The sequence below is a fragment of the Odocoileus virginianus genome, chromosome 16 (assembly GCF_023699985.2).
Source record: "Odocoileus virginianus isolate 20LAN1187 ecotype Illinois chromosome 16, Ovbor_1.2, whole genome shotgun sequence".
Taxonomy (NCBI): Eukaryota; Metazoa; Chordata; class Mammalia; order Artiodactyla; family Cervidae; genus Odocoileus; species Odocoileus virginianus.
Window position 1 is genome coordinate 44,216,048 of NC_069689.1, and position 22,094 is coordinate 44,238,141.

At 36.0% G+C, this 22,094-nt stretch overlaps 1 protein-coding gene across 16 annotated transcripts in view; it reads right to left on the bottom strand.

The window, feature by feature from the left end:
* Positions 1–22,094, bottom strand: part of MEF2A (myocyte enhancer factor 2A) — a 190,530-nt gene that overhangs the window by 56,131 nt on the left and 112,305 nt on the right. For 15 of the 16 annotated variants that reach the window (XM_070478148.1, XM_070478161.1, XM_070478156.1 and 12 more), the window contains one exon: positions 20,977–21,180. In XM_070478148.1, the coding sequence (XP_070334249.1) occupies positions 20,977–21,180 (204 nt within the window). Of the gene's footprint in view, positions 1–15,209; positions 15,349–20,976; positions 21,181–22,094 lie in introns of those variants that run through there. The other variant, XM_070478162.1, reaches the window with a different exon arrangement.

Consider the following 22,094-nt stretch of genomic DNA (forward strand, 5'->3'; position numbering starts at 1 on the left):
GAAAATAAAAATATCTCTGATAGAGAAGTTGTGAACTCAACAAAGTAAATATTATGAGTTGTGAATTTACGTTCAATGACGATGACTTCTGATTCTTCCTTTTAGAACTCATGTTGTTTAGCTATCAAGGTGAGACTAGTTTCATAGGAGAGTTCCCTCTTTTTCTACTCTTTGGAACAGAGTTTGTGAAATATTAGCATTATTTCTTTAAAAATTTACTATTACTTCTTACAAAGCATCTGGATTTGGAGTTTTTTTGTGATAAACTTGACAATAAGACTATTCAGATTTTCTGGATCTATCGTGATTCCATTTTGTTAAATTATATTTTTCTGGAAATTTATCCACTGAGTCAAAATTTTGAGGCACAATGGAATTGTGAAATTATACATGCTTTAAAAAGTGTATTAAAATACCTGTCAAGTAGAAAACTAAATGTTACCTTTGTGATCATCCAGTTCACAGCCTACCTTTCTAGAGGAGACCACCCTCACCATTAATCACACAGCTATTAAGGGGCAGTGCTGAGACTGAAATCTAAGTCTTCTGATGTGCAGCTTAGTTCTCTTCTACTACACTGTGTTAGTTCAGACTGCATTTGGTTCAGTTCAGTTGCTCAGTCGTGTCCGACTCTTTGCAATCCCACAGACTAAGTGTGCCAGGCCACCCTGTCCATTGCCAGCTCCTGCAGTTTACTCAAACTCATGTCCATCAAGTTGGTGATGCCATCCAACCATCTCATCCTCTTGTCATCTCCTTCTCCTCCTGCCTTCAATCTTTCCGAGCATCAGAGTCTTTTCAAATGAGTCAGTTTTTTACATCAGGTGGCCAAAGTATTGGAGTTTCAGCTTCAGCATCAGTCATTCCAATGAATATTTAAGACTGATTTCCTTTAGGATGGACTGGCTGGATCTCCTTGCAGTCCAAGGGACTCTAAAGAGTCTTCTCCAACACCACAGTTCAAAAGCATCAATTCTTCGGTGTTCAGCTTTCTTTATAGTCCAACTCTCACATCCATACATTACTACTGGAAAAACCAGAGGTTTGACTAGATGGACCTTTGTTGGCAAAGTAATGTCTCTGCTTTTTAATATGCTGTCTAGGTTGGTCAGAGCTTCTCTTCCAAGGAGCAAGCATCTTTTAATTTCAGGGCTGCATCACCATCTGCAGTGATTTTGGAGCCCCCCAAAATAAAGTCAGCCACTGATTCCACTGTTTCCCCATCTATTTGCCATGAAGTGATGGGACCGGATGCCATGACCTTAGTTTTCTGAATGTTGAGTTTTAAGCCAACTTTTTCACTCTCCTCTTTCATTTTTATCAAGAGGCTCTTTAGTTCTTCTTTGCTTCTGTCATAAGGTTGGTGTCATGTGCATATCTGAGGTTATTGATATTTCTCCCAGCAATCTTGATTCCAGCTTGTGCTTCATCCAGCTCGGCATTTCCCATGATGTACTCTGCATATAAGTTAAATCAGCAGGGTGACAATATACAGCCTTGATGTATCCCTTTCCTTATTTGGAACCAGTCTGTTGTTCCATGTCCAGTTCTAACTGTTGCTTCCTGATCTGCATACAGATTTCCAGACTGCATTAGTCAGTCAACAAAGAAAAGGAAGACTGCATAGAGGTTTGTCATCAGGAGTCACTTAAACCATTGGAAAGAAAGCATTTTTCCTGTGCATGTGGTTGTAGGCACTGCCTTCAGACTCTTTCCCTAGTTCTTGCAGGACCTTATCGGTATCTTCCTCTGAAGTGTGTGATGTTCAGGCTATGGTTTCTTTTCATATTAAGGTCTTAAGCAATTCTGATATACCTTATAGTAGTACTAGTTATCATTCACTTCGGTTGTGTCTGACCCTGTGTGACCCCATGGACTGTAGCCTGCCAGGCTCAGTCCTGTCCATGGGATTCTCCAAGCAAGAATACTGGAGTTGCCATACCCTTCTCCAGCGGATCTTCCTGATCAGGGGTTGAATCTGCATTTTTTGCATCTCCTGCACTGGCAGGAGGCTTCTTTACTGCTAGCACCACCTGGGAAGCCAATGATATACCTAGATTTGATGGCAAAAATCTCAGCAAATGATATTTCTCCCCACCACCATCCCAAACACTTTCAGGGCCTGTCTCCAAGGAGCTAGATACTTAAGCAGTGCAACAGTCTCAGTTACCCAAGGGGATAATATAACTCTGCTGCGTATGCTAAGTCACCTCAGTTGTATGTGACTCGTTGCGACCCTATGGACTGTAGCCTGCTGGGCTCCTCTGTCTGTGGGATTCTCTAGGGAAGAATACTGGAGTAGGTTGCCATGCCCTCCTCCAGGGGATCTTCATGACCCAGGGATCGAACCGACATCTCTTATGTCTCCTGCATTGGCAGGTGGGTTGGACTCCAACTCCCCTTTTCACAACACATTTATAAGGTATCATTTCATTGACTACAGATTTCATTTGCTGTTGTTTAGAATCAGTCAGCATTCCTTTGAAGATACTATGTTTTTGTTTTTGTCTTTTATTTTCTGCAGTTTCACTGTAATACACCTATGCAAAGATTTAAAACGTTTTTAACTCTACCTGGTATTTGCTGGGCTTCATACATCTGAGGACTATGGACTCTTATTAATTCTAGAAAATTCTGTCATCATCTCTTCAAATACTGCCTCTGCCCCATTCTCTCTTTCCTTCAGGAATGCCAATTCAATTTAGGTTAGAATTTCTAACCAATCCTCCTTTCCTATCTCTTTTGCACTTTCCACCTTTTCGTGCTGTATTATAGATAACTTTTTCTTTTCAGTCCACAAATTTCCTCTTCAGTTATATCAAGTATACTTTCACTATGTCTGCATGCATGCTCAGTCACTTCAGTCATGTTTGAGTCTGCAATCCCATGAACCGTAGCCCACCAGGCTTCCCATCCAAGGAATTTTCCTGGCAAGAATACTGGAGTGGGTTGCCATGCCCTTGTCTAGGGGATGTTCCCAACCTGGGGCTTGAACCCATGTCTCCTGCAGTGCAGGCAGATTCTTTACAGCTGAGCCATTGGGGAAATCCCTCCAAAATGTCTACCAAGATTTAAATTTTGGCTTTTGTATTTTTTTTTCATTTCTAGAAGTATTTCATTCTTTTCCAAGAATGCTGTATCACTGCATATAAGTTTCATTCTTTTTCAAGTGCTATATCACTTCTTTGATAATGTTTTATTTCATAGATATTTTTAAGTTTTTTAAAAAAATTAAAACAGAGAAAGTGAAATTGCTTATAATCTATGTATAATAATATCTAAATATTTAGTATCAGTTTCTGCTATTACTTGCTGCATTTTTCTTACTGTATATTGTTTTCTTTTATGGTTGGTCATTTCTGCATGATGGATGCTCAATGGTCTTGAAAGGTTATTTGAAAAATTTTGATGCTGACACTAAGGTGCATTTATTCAAAAAGGAAATATATTTGCTCTATCCAGCTAACTGGGACATTATTAATACTTTTCTTGGACTTCTTGTATTGTTTGCCATTGGCCAGTGATTCTGCACAATGCTAGCACTTATTTTACAATATCTCAGAAGCAGGTTCTCTTTTTTACTTTTTTCTCCTCTTTGCCCTATCTGGTCAGTAAAAAAGAACTCTCCTAGCAATCTTTGACAGTTTCCCAGGTGGCTCGGATGGTAAAAAGTCTACCTGCAGTGCAGGAGACTGGGGTTCTATCCCTGGGTAGGGAAGATCCCCCAGAAAAGGAAATGGTAACACACTCCAGCATTCTTGCTCGGAGAATCCCACGGACAGAGGAGCCTGGCAGGCTACAGTTAAGGGTCACAAAGAGTCAGACACAATGGAGCAACTAATACTTTGCAATCTTTTGCAAGAAGGAAAAAGCAGTGAGTTTCCTTCTTTTGAAGGTCCCAGTTGGATGTGGGAAGCAATCTATTAAAATCAGAAATCAAGAAGTAGTAACTGTCCTCCTGCCTCCTATATCCACCACGGTTACTGTTTTTACTGTCTTATCCAGATAGACAAAAGATTCAGGGTAGCCATAGCTTTAAACATGTACCTACCTTTTAGGTTCTAACCTTTCCTTAGATTTTGGCCTGACATATTCCTTATCAGTTCTTTGATGACAAAACAGAAGTTTTTGTTCTACTCACTGAGCATTTTTAGTTGTCTTCAGCTTAAGAATTGGTACAGATCATCTGGCCTAATGTTACTAAAATTTAAAAAATCTACATTTTTAAGAAAAAATTAGTCAAGTATTTTTATGACATCAAAAAAGTTGTTTTCTGATGATTCTTTTGTTTGCTTTAAAAGTTAAATGAAGATAGAATTCCACATTTTCCACAGAGTTCCACCATCAACTTCCCCCAAAGAAACACAGCAAATTTGCTACCAGCAAATTTCACTGCTGGTGAGATAACCAAGAGAAATCAAAGTATGTCGATATGAACACTTGCACACAAGTTTCAGAGTAGCATTTTCAAAATAGGCAAAAAGTAGAAATCACCCAGTGTTTCTTAGCAATGAATGTACAAATAAAATATTGTACATCCATAGAATGAAATATTAATTAATTTAATTAAATATTTTTTTAAAAGCCTTGGAAAACATTTTTTTAAAGACTCAATGGTTTGATCAACAGATTATGTTAGATCAGACGGAGACCTAGTTGGTCTGCCATGAAACGTGAAGTGAGAGGAGACCTCAGTGAGCCCGGGTGAAGCACTGACACACACCACCAGACGGACAGGCCCCGAGAGCACTGCTGAGTCAGAGAAGCCCGCTACAGAAGGGCACATACTGTATCGCTCCCTTTACATGAGGTATCCACAACAGGCAAATCCACAGACACAGACAGCAGATCAGTGGCTACCAGGATGTGGGGCAGAGGGGAACCAGGCAATGATTGCTAATGGGTACCAAGTTTCTTTAAGGTTTGACAAAAAATGTTCTAGAATTAGTGTTCGTGGCTGCACAAACTTGTGAATGTTCTAAAAACCACTCAATTATAGAATTTAAAATGATAAATTTTATGGCTTGTGGATAGTATCTCAATAAAAAGAACAGAAAATGTTAAATCTCAGGTATGTCTGTAATACCCTCTGTGGTAGCCACTAGAGACACAAAGTTACTATGCATTCAGTCTCACATGATAATGAAAGGTATCTGAGGCAACGATTTATAAAAATGCCTAGTGTGAAAGCACCTTACGTAGCTTACTAAAAACTTGGAAATGTTTATTACTCTGATTATGAATAATCATCACATTGGAATTTATACCTAGTGAGTCCTATATCCAGGTATATTAAGATAACCAATGAACAGAACTATATGAATCAAAAGCCAACAGAATCTATGAAAACGACTTTCTGTATACCTCGAAGGAAACTAGAAAAATTTCCCTCTCTGAATAATTTTTTTATATAGCAGACATTTATTCAGATGAACATAAACTAATGAACATCACCTCTTAAAAAAAAAAAAAGGAAAAACTCTTCTATGATTACCTAGTAGTCTGCTCTAATGTATTTTGCAATGCAAATTTGTTCATATGATACTGGTAAATAGAGAATGATGTCAGTATAATAAAGTAATCACTTTGGCTTACTGTTGATGATTCCTAGGAAAGAGGAGCCAAGAAGCAGGGAAAAGTATTAAAAACTTTTAGCAGGAAAGGAGAACATCCTCCTGACAGCAGGAACATTTATCTGTATTATAAGAAAATTTCAAATGACAGCTTCACAGAGTACTTCCAGTCTTGCTGCAGGTTCCCATACCTACTTTAATGATAACCACCTTCTTCCCCTCAATGGCTCACTGCTACACTTCATTCATCTGCATTGTCCTAAGACCCACTATCTCTGTACTAATTAACAGAATAGCCTAATTAATAGAAATAGCCAGTATTTCTATTTAAATAATTAATTTAGTGAATTTACCATATCCACTGTTGTAGCCGCTAGCTACACTAAGCTGCCTCACTGAGCCATTCAACCTATCTTCTCAATTACTATTTTTGAGTGTGTGTTGTGCTTAGAACACAAAGTTCCATAGGTTTTGCAGTCTGTAACATTTTTAAGGCATGCATAGACGGCACTACAGCAGAAGCACCTGTACTTTTTTCCTTTTAAAGCCTGTTTACTTCTCTAAAAGTTGGAAGTAACATATATAACTGGGAGGAGATGTGGAAGATGGGGAGATACTGAAATAAAGGCATTCTTTCCAGTGTTACAGAGGGAAGAAAATCATGTCCTCTTCATCTGTGAGCTTTACTTCCATTTCCACCTAACAATAGCTTATGTTTTTGTCCATACTAACATTGGGTAACCCGATGGATTTTTAACACTATCAAAAATGAATTAACACTGAAGTGAGCAACAATTTTAGATTAATTTTATAGGTCACTGTTTTTTTTTCCTTTTAAATTAATCTATTTAATTGGAGGCTAATTACTTAATAATACTGTGGTGGTTTTTGCTATACCTCGTCATGAATCAGCCACGGGTGTATATGTGTTCCCCATCCTGGGCCCCCCGCCTTCCTCCTCCCTCCCCACCCCATCCCTCTGCTGGTGTACCAGAACTCTGGCTTTGGGTGCCTTACTTCATGCATTGAAGGCCAGCGCTGTATCTGTGGGACTCCACCAGGGAGAATACTAATCCTCTTCACAAAATCTTTGCCTCAAAGGATCGACAGTGTTTTAGAGACATACCCAAGACCTTCAAGACAACATGATTTAAGTCCTGGTTTTGTGATTATGTACTGGTAAGACCTTGGACAAGTCCTTTACTTTGTCTGGACCCCAGTTTCCTTATCAATTAAGTATAGCACTAGATCAAGGCTTCCAAACATTTTCATAACACAGACTCCTTTTCACAGTAATTTGGTTATTTAGTCATTTCTGCATGACAAATAATAATGAAGTGATTTTAAGAAAAAAATATTTTAACTTAAATTGCTGTACTAAAGATCATATTGTACAGACTATAAAATAGTATTTGACATTGACACTATGGTCAAATTCTAAACATTTCCTTTTCTACAAATAATGTACTCATTTTTTAAATAGCTCAATTAAGAAAAAGTGCAATGTGTGAGTTAGAACACAGCCTAAATCCCCAATTTAATCCTACTTCCCCATTCAAACAAAGTGGAATAGCATCACATAAATCTCAACATAGCTAAAAATCTATCATAATTAAGAGACGAGGTAACAGATTTCTATAAACTTCTTTTAAAAGGTTAATTATCTGTTTCCAGCTTATCATTCTTACAATTATTTGACTACTTAAGACTTTTAAATACCCTTAACAGCTACCCAATAACCACAGGAAAAATGTCAAATGTCACAGCCTGGTATGCAAGACGTTCCATCAACTATTTCCAACTTGTTTTTCCCTAATTTTATTACTCCTCTACACAAACTTTCTATTCAACAGAAATTCTGTGTATAATGTGAAGTAGATATTGATTTTTTTCTATGTGATACCCAAAATCAATCAGTAACTAATATATCCAAGAAATGCTAGTTATAGTACTAATTATATCTGAATTGTTACTAAGAAAAATAAATGATAGGATTTGAGAGTTCTAATAACACTCTCACAAACAGCTAAATACCCACCTAAACTCTTATTTTCTACTGTCTTACAGAACATAACTGGTAGGTTTCACTCTTTAAAGTAACAGAGCAATTTTTAAAAACGATGAGCTATACAAATGTGGGAACAGCAATAACAATATTCTAATTACATAATACTATGAAATAATTCTGTATGAACACTGGTGGCATAAAGAAGCAAGCAAAAATGTAAAATTCCTATACAAATACTAGTTGATATTCCCATGTTTACTTTGTAGAATATAAATGTTTTTGAGGTTAAGAGAGATTCTAGAAATAAGTCAAGTCCAGAAATTGACACAAAATAACTAACCAGATATATGCAAAGAAAGTTCGTACAGAAGCAAAATCTTTCAGAAGAAGATTGTCTGTTGAATTATAAGAGGTAAATTCCAATATGAATAATCAAGCATTCATACATTCACAAAGACTCAAGCATATAGCTTATTTACCAACATTATTCACTAACATTTTCAAAACAGTATTAAAAGTTTACTTTCTGGTACTTTAGTGCTAATGAACTAAAGTAAGAACTACTAGAAATATTATTTGAATAAATAAATATAATCACATACCAGTGTGCTAGAACAACCTTAGGATACATAAGGATTAAAGCACACATTAAAGGTATGAATCAATCCCTCAAACAAAAACCTGGATAATTAATGTATGTGCATACTATCATTCAAAATTGTTTGTATAAGCAGTTTATACTACCATTAGAATTGTTTATAGGTACAACACTGATTGCACAATTTTAAATTAAAAAGTACAGTTATGATTATCTATGCCAAGAAACTATCTCAATTTATTTGGACTCTAGAGATTCCAAAGCTGAGTTCCCCTCAGGACTGAGCTACAAAAATAACTTCACAATATTAGGTTGGTGCAAACATAATTGTGGCTTTGAACTGTGAATTTTAAATCATTATAACTAGCCTCAAATATATCTTTTTAATCAAAATAGGTACCATTATAATCAACACATTTTTGCCAATGAGAAATAAGTTTCCTTACTCCTGTAACATAAAAATCTGTGCTTTGCAAGACCCCTATATATGCTGTCTACAAGAGACCCACCTCAAAACAAGGGACACATACAGACAGAAGGGCTAGAAAAAAATATTTCTTGGTCTCCGCAAACGGAGACCAAGAGAAAGCAGTAGTCGCAATATTCATATCAGATAAAATAGACTTTCAAATAAAGGCTGTGAAAAGAGACAAAGAAGGACACTACATAATGATCAAAGTATCAATCCAAGAAGAAGATATAACAATTATAAATATATATGCACCCAACATAGGAGCACCACAATATGTAAGGCAAATGCTAACAAGAATGAAAGGGGAAATTAACAATAACACAATAATAGTGGGAGACTTTAATACCTCACTCACACCTATGGACAGACCAACTAAACAGAAAATTAACAAGGAAACACAAACTTTAAATGACACAATGGGCCAGCTAGACCTAACTGACAGGACATTTCACCCCAAAACAATCAATTTCACCTTTTTCTCAAGTGCACACAGAACCTTCTCCAGAACAGATCACATCCTGGGCCATAAATCTAGACCTGGTAAATTAAAAAAAACTGAAATCATTCCAGTCATCTTTTCTGACCACAATGCAGTAAGATTAGATCTCAATTACAGGAAAAAACTATTAAAAATTCCAACATATGGAGGCTAAATAACATGCTTCTGAATAACCAACAAATCATAGAAGAAATCAAAAAAGAAATCAAAATATGCATAGAAATGAATGAAAATGAAAACACAACAACCCAAAACCTATGGGACACTGTAAAAGCAGTGCTAAGGGGAAGGTTCATTGCAATACAGGCTTACCTCAAGAAACAAGAAAAAAGTCAAATAAATAACCTAACTCTACACCTAAAGCAACTAGAGAAGGAAGAAATGAAGAACCCCAGGGTTAGTAGAAGGAAAGAAATCTTAAAAATTAGGGCAGAAATAAATGCAAAAGAAACTAAAGAGACCATAGCAAAAATCAACAAAGCTAAAAGCTGGTTTTTTGAAAAGGTAAATAAAATTGACAAACCATTAGCCAGACTCATCAAGAAACAGAGGGAGAAGAACCAAATCAACAAAATTTGAAATGAAAATGGAGAGATCACAACAGACAACTCTGAAATACAAAGGATCATAAGAGACTACTACCAGTATGCCAATAAAAAGGACAACTTGGAAGAAATGGACAAATTCTTAGAAAAGTATAACTTTCCAAAACTGAACCAGGAAGAAACAGAAGATCTTAACAGACCCATCACAAGCACGGAAATTGAAACTGTAATCAGAAATCATCCAACAAACAAAAGCCCAAGACCAGACGGCTTCACAGCTGAAGTCTACCAAAAATTCAGAGAAGAGCTAACACCTATCTTACTCAAACTCTTCCAGAAAATTGCAGAAGGCGGCAAACTTTCAAACTCATTCTATCAGGCCACCATCACCCTAATACCAAAACTAGACAAGGATGCCACAAAAAAAGAAAACTACAGGACAATACCACTGATGAACATAGATGCAAAAATCCTTAACAAAATTCTAGCAAATAGAATCCAACAACATATTAAAAAGATCATACATTATGACCAAGTGGGCTTTATCCCAGGAATGCAAGGATTCTTTAATATCCACAAATCAATCAATGTAATACACCACATTAACAAATTGAAAGACAAAAACCATATGATTATCTCAATAGATGCAGAAAAAGCCCTTGACAAAATTCAACGTCTATTTATGACAGAATCTCCAGAAAGCAGGAAAAGAAGGAACATACCTCAACATAATAGAAGCTATATATGACAAGCCCACAGCAAAAACATTATCCTCAACGGTGAAAAATTGAAAGCATTTCCGTTAAAGTGAGGAACAAGACAAGGGTGCCCACTCTCACCACTACTATTCAACATAGTTTTGGAAGTGTTGGCCACAGCAATCAGAGCAGAAAAAGAAATAAAAAGAATCCAGATAAAAGAAAAGTGAAACTCTCACTATTTGCAGATGACATGATCCTCTACATAGAAAACCCTAAAGACTTCACCAGAAAATTTCTAGAGCTAATCAATGAATATAGTAATGTTGCTGGATGTAAAATTAACACACAGAAATCCCCTGCATTCCTATACACTAACAATGAGAAAACAGAAAGAGAAATTAAGGAAACAATACCATTCACCATTGCAACAAAAAGAATAAAATACTTAGGAGTATATCTACCTAAAGAAACAAAAGACCTATACATAGAAAACTATAAAACACTGATGAAAGAAATCAAAGAGGACACAAATAGATGGAGAAATATACCGTGTTCATGGACTGGAAGAATCAATACTGTGAAAATGACTATACTACCCAAAGCAATCTATAGATTCAATGCAATCCCTATCAAGCTACCAACGGTATTTTTCACAGAACTAGAACAAATAATTTCACAATTTGTATGGAAATACAAAAAACCTCGAATAGCCAAAGCAATCTTGAGAAAGAAGAATGGAACTGGAGGAATCAACCTGCCTGACTTCAGTCTCTACTACAAAGCCACAGTCATCAAGACAGTATGGTACTGGCACAAAAACAGAAATATAGATCAATGGAACAGAATGGAAAGCCCAGAGATAAATTCACGTACCTATGGACACCTTCTCTTCGACAAAGGAGGCAAGGATATACAATGTAAAAAAGACAACCTCTTTAACAAGTGGTGCTGGGGAAACTGGTCAACAACCTGCAAGAGTGAAACTAGAACACTTTATAACACCATACACAAAAATAAACTCAAAATGGATTAAAGATCTAAATGTAAGACCAGAAACTATAAAACTCCTAGAGGAGAACATATGCAAAACACTCTCCAACATAAATCACAGCAGGATGCTCTACGACCCACCTCCCAGAATATTGGAAATAAAAGCAAAAATAAACAAATGGGACCTAATTAAACTTAAAAGCTTTTGCACAAAAAAGAAAACTATAAGCAAGGTGAAAAGACAGCCCTCAGAATGGGAGAAAATAATAGCAAACGAAGCAACAAAGGATCAATCTCAAAAATATACAAGCAACTCCTGTAGCTCAATTCCAGAAAAATAAATGACCCAATCAAAAAATGGGCCAAAGAACTAAACAGACATTTCTCCAAGGAAGACATACAGATGGCTAACAAACACATGAAAAGATGCTCAACATCACTCATTATCAGAGAAATGCAAATCAAAACCACAACGAGGTAACATTACACGCCAGTCAGGATGGCTGCTATCCAAAAGTCTACAAGCAATAAATGCTGGAGAGGGTGTGGAGAAAAGGGAACCCTCTTACACTGTTGGTGGGAATGCAAACTAGTAATAGCCACTATAGAGAACAGTGTGGAGATTCCTTAAAAAACTGGAAATAGAACTGCCATATGACCCAGCAATCCCACTCCTGGGCATACACACTGAGGAAACCAGAGCTGAAAGAGACACGTGCACCGCAATGTTCATCGCAGCACTGTTTGTAATTGCCAGGACACGGAAGCAACCCAGATGCCCATCAGCAGATGAATGGATAAGGAAGCTATGGTACATATACACAATGGAATATTACTCAGCCATTAAAAAGAATTCATCTGAATCAGTTCTAATGAGATGGATGAAACTGGAGCCCATTATACAGAGTGAAGTAAGCCAGAAAGATAAAGACCAATACAGTATACTAACACATATATGTGGATTTAAAAAGATGGTAACAATAATCCTATATGCAAAACAAAAAGAGACACAGATGTACAGAACAGACTTTTGGACTCTGTGGGAGAAGGCGAGGGTGGGATGTTCTGAGAGAAGAGCATTGAAACAAGTCTATTATCAAGGGTGAAACAGATCACCAGCCCAGGTGGGATGCATGAGACAAGTGCTCAGGGCTGGTGCACTGGGAAGACCCAGAGGAATGGGATGGAGAGGGAGGTGGGGGGGGGGGGGGGGGAATCGGGAAGGGGAACAGATGTAAATCCATGGCTGACTCATGTCAATGTATGGCAAAAACCACTACAATACTGTAAAGTAATTAGCCTCCAACTAATAAAAGTAAATGAAAAAAATAAAAAGTAAAAATCTGTGCTTTGGGATTCAATGAAGTCTTGGAAAGCATCTTCTGCCTCCCGCTGGTTGTGGAAGTGTTTTTCCTACAAAAAGTTGTCGAAATACTTGAAGAAGTGGTAGTCAGTTGGCGAGAAGTCAGGTGAATATGGTGGATGAGGTAAAACTTTGTAGTCTTATTGCTTCAATTTCTGAAGTGTTGGTTATGCAATACATGGTGGAGCACTGTCGTGGAGAATTGGCCCATTGTGTTAACCAATGCTGGCTGTAGGTGCTGCAGCCAACATTTCTGTGGATCCCCCTGATTTCCTGAGTATACTTCTCAGATGTAATGGTTTTGCCAGGATTCAGAAAAGTGTAGTGGGTCGGATGGGCAGCAGGCCACCAAATAGTGACCATGACCTTTTCTGGTGCAACTCTGGAGCTTCTTCTCAGTCCAACCACTGAACTAGTCATCACTGGTTGTCATATAAAATACACTTTCCATCACACCTCACAATCCGATTGAGAAATGGTTCATTGTTGTTGCACAGAATAAGATGACACTTCAAAATGACCATTTTTTTTTTACTTTCAGTCAGCTCATGAGGTACCCACTTATTGAGCTTTTTCACCTTTCCAATTTGTTTCAAATGCCAAACAACAGTACAGTGGTCGACACTGAGTTCTTAGGTAACTTCTCCTATGATCCTCTCAATTGGTCACTGCCAACTTTCAATGGCTGGTGACTATGCTCATCTTCAAAGCTACTGCCTCTCTTGCAAAACTTCTTAAACCACCACTGCACTGTATGTTCGTTAGCAGTTCCTGGGCCAAATGCATTGTTGATGTTATGAGTGGTCTCCACTGCTTTATGACCGATTTTGAACTCAAATAAGAAAATTCCTTGAATTTGCTTTTGTCTAACATCATTTTCCTAATCTAAAATACACAGGAAATAAGTCATTAGTAAAAAAAAAAAAAAAAACGTAAAGTTAGAAATGTGCATTAAAATGATCTACAACAAAACCACATTTAAGAATGTATTCCAATAGCAAATGGCAAATTTCAACAAGGCAAAACCACAATTACTTGTGCACCAATAAATATAATATACAGTTATCCTCTTAATTTTAAATGAATTGAATGGCCAGTTTTTTTAAACTGAATGTCTGCATTAGCTATCTTTATATAAAAGAACTGAAATACCACTTAAGACTATAGATATATCTTGCTTTTCAGGCATACCCATATCATTGTTGAATATGGTAAGCACTCTACATCTTTTGCTCTAAATAGGCTTCTAGCTCTAATAGTAATATAATGTTTACATGCTGAATGGTTAATACTTGGTGGTAAACATCAATATCTTAGAATTCTAAGTGCCTTGAATCCATACTGAAATGTATCCAACAAAGGGACTTCTGAGGTAAGATAATAAAATAGTCGCACATAATCCTATTGGGGAAACAGAAGAAACATGTCCAGTTACCATCATATTCCTAGTGTCCAGTACAATGTCTCATATACAGTATGATGAAAATCAATTTGATAAATTAAAAAAAGAAGAAATAATGCATTACATCCAATACTTTTACCCTTTTCCCTTCACTTCTCTTCAACCCCTTTCAAAAAACTTATAAGGCATTCTAACAATTCACAGCCTGGGAAGTGCAAGACTCATAAAACCCAGGTAGCTTTATGAGGCTCCTTCAACAGGTACCCAAGTCTTCAGAAGGAAGTCAAGGGTATTATACATCTCTCTGGGATCTGGTTCACCTCTCGAATTTTAGCTATCTCCACTCTTCACACTATACTATAGCTATTCTTAGCTGATTTTTAACTTTGTAAAATAAGCATGCTATGCTTTTCCTACTTTTCACATACGCTGTCCCACCCAATCTGTAACACCTTTCTTCTAACCCCCTTTCTCTCTCCAACCCTGTCCTTTAAAGGACTCAGGTGATGGTGTCACCGCTAGAGCAAGTTTTTTCTGACCACTCTTCCCCCAATCCTCTGTACCCTCCCTCCCTCCTTGGTTAAAAATTTGGTCAATGTATCGACAAACTGCCCGAGAAAAAAGAACAATTTATCTCATCATAAGTACTGAAACACTCAACCCATGACACACAGGGATAGAAAAAGGATACAAAGATATTTATCAATAATCACAAGAAATACAGACATGTGAGCTGTATTATGAAGTGATATATAGGTGTATATATATATCACAACCCTTTCCACCCATGACATGAATTCCTGTTTATTTTTCAGTAACATCAATCTGATGAAGAAAAACCTGACTTCAAGAAAATAAAAATCACAAGCAGAGATGCACAATTCCTTACAAAAAGCACATAAATGAAAACCAATAATTGTATGGTAAATAATATTCAAATATATAGCAAAATGAAAATAGTAAAACCAAAACTGCAAGAGCTACAGTGACTGCTGTGTGAGGTAATGGTGCGGGACTTGTGGGAAGAGGAGGAGGGCCATGAGGATTGGGTGCCTCACCCTGTGAATCACCATCCTGCTGCTTCAGGCTCTGTTAGGAATAAAAGAGCAGAGCAGGGGGCTGGAGGTGGAGGAAAGCTTTGTCTTGTCTTCAGATGTTTCATTATTTTTTCCCTTTCCCTGCCGCTCCACTGCAGCCCTGTAAAACATTAGGCAAGCCTCTTAAACACTCCCTGTCTGTTCCATTCCTCATCTGTAATATGGGGAGAAAAAACTGAAAGTCAAAAAGACTTTCTGAGGATGTAATAATACTGTCAGAAATCCTAAACATAATCACACCTCCAGTGTGTAGCTAGGTGATCCCAGAAGAAAAAAGTCATCTATCTTTTTTGCTCAACTAAGGAACTGGAGTCCATCTCCCCACACACATCCCCACCAGATTCCCTAAATACACTCAAAGAAGCACTTGATAATCGTATAGAATTGAATCAAAATGTCACCCATTAAAAATAATTTGCAATTCACACCAATATCAGCATACTATTTTGAACTACTCTTTAGAAGGTTTTAAAAATTGTGACTTACACTTGCTCACTACTTGAAATTATTTCAGAGGAAAGTCTAAGGGATAAAAATATTTTAAAAGCTGGATAACCACTGCCAAGAGATTGCATGTTAACTTGAAGCTTTTAGTCTCACTGCACTTAGGACAAGTTGATTCAAGTTAATGCCAGGATGCTCAGGCCTCATTTCAAAAGTTTCTGATGCAATAGGTCTGAGTTGGAACCTCAAAAACTTTCTAACAAGTTCTTTCTAACAAGTTCTCTGGTAATCCTGATGCTTCTGGTCAAGGCATCACACTTTAAGAACCACTGATTTTAAATGGTATGAATCACTGGTATGATTACTTTTGCTACCAGCTGTTTTTATTTAATAATTCATAAATGTATCTTATATTGACGCCCTATCCTCCTTTCTATATTATTTCCAAATTCTGTTGTAATTTTAAAGTGGGAAGAACTATTAAGACTCAAAAAGCAGATTTTCTCTTCCTTCAGAATGCAAATTATCATCATTTTACTTCATTCATCACTGCACCTTAATTTCCTCAACTGTGAAATGGGGACAATTAGAGGGATTCAATAAAATAACTTTATTGTTGTAATTTAGTCACTAAGTTGTGTCTGACTCTTTGTGACCCCATGGACTGCAGTATGCCAGCTCCTTTGTCCTCCAGGATCTCCTGGAGTTTGCTCAAATTTACGTCCATTGAGTTGGTGATGCTATCTAACCATCTCATCAATAAGATAATAATATCAATAAAAGCCCTTGGAAGAGCACCAGGTCATAATGAGTACTTTGATAAATGTTTTGTAGTATTCTTACTGCAATTATCTCACTAATTTTCTGTTCATTATTCAGGAAAACTTACTCATGTTTGTCACATATTAATACATTACTGGTACATGTATAAAATCTTATCTGCTTATGGTGAAATGTTGCAGAGCTCCGATGGATCTGGTAAACTAGGGAACAAAGGGAGGAGTTACTGTTAAAGACCCAGGTTCTAATCCCACTTCTCCCATTAAACTGCTACATGAATCTAGGCAAGTCATTTAACTCTGGTCTCAATTTCTGCTTCTGAGAAAGCTTACCTTGCATATGAAGATCAAATGATATATAATGCAAGTGAAAAAAATTTTTTTTAATTCTGTGATGAATAAAGTACCTCTATTTGGGAACGGTTCACAAGATATTAATAAGAAAGATAAATGGGCACGGCTTCTATATTTACATGCTTAAATGGCAGCACAATGATCTGAATCACCACATTTAACTATTTACTGAATGTTCAATGCCACCAAGTCATTACATGGAGAAATACCTAATACTTCAAATATTATTGCAAATACTGCAAAGTGAAAGATATGTCATTACAAAGTAATCTTGGGCATTTATTGTGTAGCAGCTGCTACTTCACTTCATGCCTTTAGCATAATTTTTATTTTGATGCAGAACCATTCTATTTGGTCTAGGCTTTTATTGAGTTTAAATTCAATTCATACACATATGTGAATGAATAATGGCAACTAATTACACTGGTGATTTTCATTTCTAGTTTCTAATACTCTAGGATATATGTAATATTCTTATAAAATTACATAGTAAAGTTCACAAATTTTTAAATCAATATCCTGAAAGAAAGATTTGGGGGTTATAACATTTTCTTTGTACCTTCCAGTTAAATTACTATCTTTGATAGGACGAAACAAAATCTACCATCTTTTTTTGTGTACTTACATAAAAAGATATAATGTATATTTTTGATGTTTTCTAATGAACTATAGGTAATAAAGTAGTAAAACTCATTTTTTAATAAAGAATGGACCACATCATAGGTGATATATACACCCAAGACACTGCAAACCTTAATCTAAAATACCTAAATGCAACTTAAAATATGTAAATGTTGTTGACTTTTAAGAAGCTATAAAGAAAAAAATTCTTATCAACTATGATTAAAATGTTAAAACTGATTAAAATTTTAAGAGACTAGTTTTAAAATGTAATTAATATGAAATAAGAAAAGCAAAGATACAAACACCATTCTGTGTAAGTGTTCCTAATACCTGTGGTTAAAAATTGAAAGGTAGATAAATGTATTATGTCCTTCTCTGTTTAGCATCACAATATTCAAATATGAACTACTTCTACTTTATTGTATTTATTCTACAGTGCTCCCAGAAAACATATTAGATCTAATTTTATTTGTGTCCTTATTTCATAGACTATGTAGATGTGATCAACAGTACAGGGCACGCATCCCTCTATTCTACACAGTACATGCCAAAAGGGCCTGTGTGTTGGATCCAATAAAACAGAAATACATCCATACAAGACTCCATTTTAATATAGTCAAGATTCTGCCAAAGAATATTTTAGTAATGTGGGGGAAAGAAAAACCCTGCTAGTTTTAAAAACTATCATACACAACAGGAAATGGGTGAATTCAGGTTAGAGGCCTTATGAAAGTTGCTCGAAAAGTTTTCAGTTAGTTTCACTGCTGTTCATACTACATACGGAAACAGTCTAAAGTAGACCACTTGTAGCTGTTCATGACTCTATTGCTGATGTACTCAGCCACATGAGATGGCCAGAGAGTCCAAAACCAACTTGTCAGAAGTTTAATATAAAATCTTCAGTTGGTAAAAGTGTATTTCAGTGGTTTACAGAAATATAGGTAGGAAAAAAACAGTATTGTGGCTTGAATTCGAAATCTAAAAATCACTTTGTGGAGTCCCTGGCACACAGAGGAGTCCCTCAAAAATTTTTGTTAAATAAACAAATGCAACTCTAAATGTTTGCTTCCAATTACTATAACTGTTTGAAATAAAACTACATGTAAAAGGAAAATATACTTAAAATGATATTCTAAAAATATCCTTAAGTAAGATATTTGTAAAGCACTTAGAAAGTGGCCCATGGGAAGTAAGTATTTGTCATTACTCTTATCCTGTTAACTTAGTTTGGTTCACAACAATCTTGGTAGCTCCACTAGTATAAAGCCATCACTACAACCAATAAAAAGAACTCAAGTACGTATGCACTACTAGTGAGGATGTAGTTGCATATCACCTTTACATGTGGAATAAAGACTGTCTTACAATGATAATCATCCAGTCTTATGAAGATTAATTCAGTAAGACACTGACATACAAGAAAGGTGCATTAAGCTTTATAATTTTATCCTATCACAACAAATTAAATCCCTTTTAATTCAATGTGTCTTGTCTTTTATTTATATGTGTCTTGTATTTATATAATTCAGAGCTTCAAAAAGAGCTATTGGTGAAATTCATGTTTGCTTATGTCTAAGAAATTCAATTAAAAAATAAAACATCAAAATGCCAATTGATAACTGAGCTGCAAATATTTTCTTTCATACTGAAGCAAACTACAATACAGGAGGAGTGCTAAAAAATGTTTGGGATTTACTCTCTTATACTCATTGCTGACCACAACAGAGATGAAGACTCAGGTAGTTTGAAAATTCTGTGAGGATTAAATCACTCTATATTCTTCATATTCTCTAAGGAAGTAAGCTTTAGGCTGTGCAAACTACCCTCAACTTCTGGGGCCCAAGAACAAAAACTGCTGCAATGAAAGAGCAGAGTAGTTAGGGTTAAGCAGGTGGCTGCCTTCCATAATGAAACTAGCCTGAATATCTATCTGTTTGTTAAAGTCAACTCTTTTTCTTTGACTTAAGGCAGTGGAGCTTTTGATAAGACAGAGAGTTTTTTAAAATAAGATGTCGTTTTAAACTAAACACCAGGGATACCTTCTGTTTCAAAGAAATCCAGTTACAAAGTCTCTTATGAAGTTTACTCAAATCAAGATCCCCTAGTTTATAAAATTACAATTAAAATTACAATTCAAAATTCATTTTGATATGCAACAAGGAAAGAGTCTACTAGTTTATATTGCACATAATGAGATTTACCATAAAAGCTAAATGATATAAAATAATTTACAATTGATAAAAACATAACTGTGCTAAGGAGTTTGGTTAAAGATGTAACCATATAGTTTAACTGATCAACAAAAGCAAGATCAAAAGCTTCAGACACTGAAGGGAGTAAGACACAAATCAAACAGTGGGCACATCAAGCAACCGACGAACTGTAACTGTAATCAGACTATTATTTTCCATTTCAAGCAACTGATTATTAAATAAAAAAATAAGGGTTTTTTCTAATAAAAACCCTTATTAGGGTTTTTTTTTTTGGCAGTTAGAATCAATCAATTACTGTCCAAAAGGAATGGTTAAGGAAGAAAAACATGGGAGATATTTAAAATGCATTTTCAGAACTTTAACAATGTGTGGAGGCAAATAAATTAGATCCCTACACAATAAAGTTTCTTAATTTCAATTTCTGAAATAAAACCAATTTAGTCCCAATTTAGGGACTACATTTCTTCTCTTATGGTTAGTTTTGCCTCATTTCCCATGATTTCAGTATTTTAACCAAGGAAATCTCTAATTTATTGAAATAGTTTTCTAATATTACAAAACTAATTAAACACATATTTTTAAGCAGTGAAAAAAAACCTGTTTTGAACAAAAATAAAACAAAACTAATAAGGATAAACAAAAAAGATAAAAGTAAATATGAAACTAGTATAAAATGCTATAGAGATATGCACAGAAAGTTTTCTTTCATAAGAAAATCTTTGTAACAGGAAAGAATTAAACGGAAAAGCATGCTGATTCTCCTTTTTAAGGTTTTGTCTTAAAATACATTCTGAATGGACTAAAATCATTCTAAACAACTCCTTTTCTTTATTTTCACTAAATAGGTTGGTAGAACTATGAGATATCGAAGGAAAAGAAATTAAAAAAAAAAAAGGGACTATCCTCCCCCCAACAACTAAAGCACTATAAACAAAACAGAAATATTTACACCATTTCATTAGTGTTTAAAATTGTGGGTAGTCACTGAGGTAATGAAATAATTAAGACATAAAAAACCCAAAACTTCATACTGTGCAAAGTGATACAGTTTTTAATAATATTAATTTTAAAACTCATATAAAAAGTAATCACAGATGAACTGTTAGACTATACTGATGTACATACTATATCAGCCTTGTTTATTTTTTCTTGGTGATTAGGATATGCTTATAAATGGGTCATCACATAGTAATACTTAGATCCTTCTAAGAAACAATCCAGAGAAAAAATATAATAGATGTATGTTTTGGCTATAAAAAGCAATCTAATTTAATTACTATCTGCAATTCAGGCATCACTAGACGTATTTGTTACCTCAACAATATCCGAGTTGGTTCTGCTTTCGTGAGGTTCGTTATACTCTGTGTACTTGAGAAGAACCTTGTCCATGTCAGTGCTGGCATACTGAAACAGCTTGTTGGAGCTGTTGAAGATGATGAGTGCTATTTCACAGTCACAGAGCACACTGAGCTCATAGGCTTTCTTCATTAGCCCAAACTTCCTCTTTGTAAACGTGACCTAGACAACAGAAAAAAGTGCATTTTTACTAAGTTAGTAGTAGTACTGGAATACAGGCTACCTAAAGATGAGTTCTCTTTTAATACTGAGTCTGATTTCAAAGGTGAAAAAACTTCTTAGCTTCATACTCCACAAAGTCTCCTTCCCCGGTTTGCCAAAGGACTACAATTCTACATATATTTTGTACCTCCAAGGGCTTGATAGAGTAGTCTCCTGAGAAGGCCTCCTTTATGCCTGGCTGCGGCTCTGGGCAAAGAACCAGAGAGGGAAACAGCTAACTAGTGGCCTCTTACCATCCAGTTTCAAAAGGCATCAGAAAGTCCAAGTCCTACCTCAGTAATCCATCATGTGTGTGTGCGCTCAGTTGCTCGTGTCCAACTGTTCGCGACCCCATGGACTGTAGCCTGCCAGGCACCTCTGTCTAGGGGCTTTTTAGGCAAGAACATTGGAGTGGCTCCATCTTCCCGACCCAGGAATCAATCCCACATCTCCTGTATCTCCTGCATTGTACTGGATTATTTACCTGCTGAGCCATCAGGGAATCCATCATTACTCAGACTTTAATCCCTAAACAACAAAATACATCCACTAATCTAAGTTACCCTTCTCCTTTCCAACCCTTTCTAATGCACCCATGAAAATTCACAGTCTAGATCAGCAAATTCCCCAATGTCCTCAAAGTCTTCTTTTAATATTTCTCTAACCGAAACCTGTCACCTGAAGCCCTCTCAAACAGAGACTAATTTGTTTCTTTTCAATACTACATCTCCAGTACTCAAGGGTCTGGAAGATATGTCCTTTTTTGCTTCCCATTCTCTCCTCAATTTTCCTTTCTTCTCTAAAAACCCCCACTGTTTTGAAGCTCAAGCTATTTGCAATGAGGGAGACGTGGGTTTAATCCCTGGGTTGGGAAG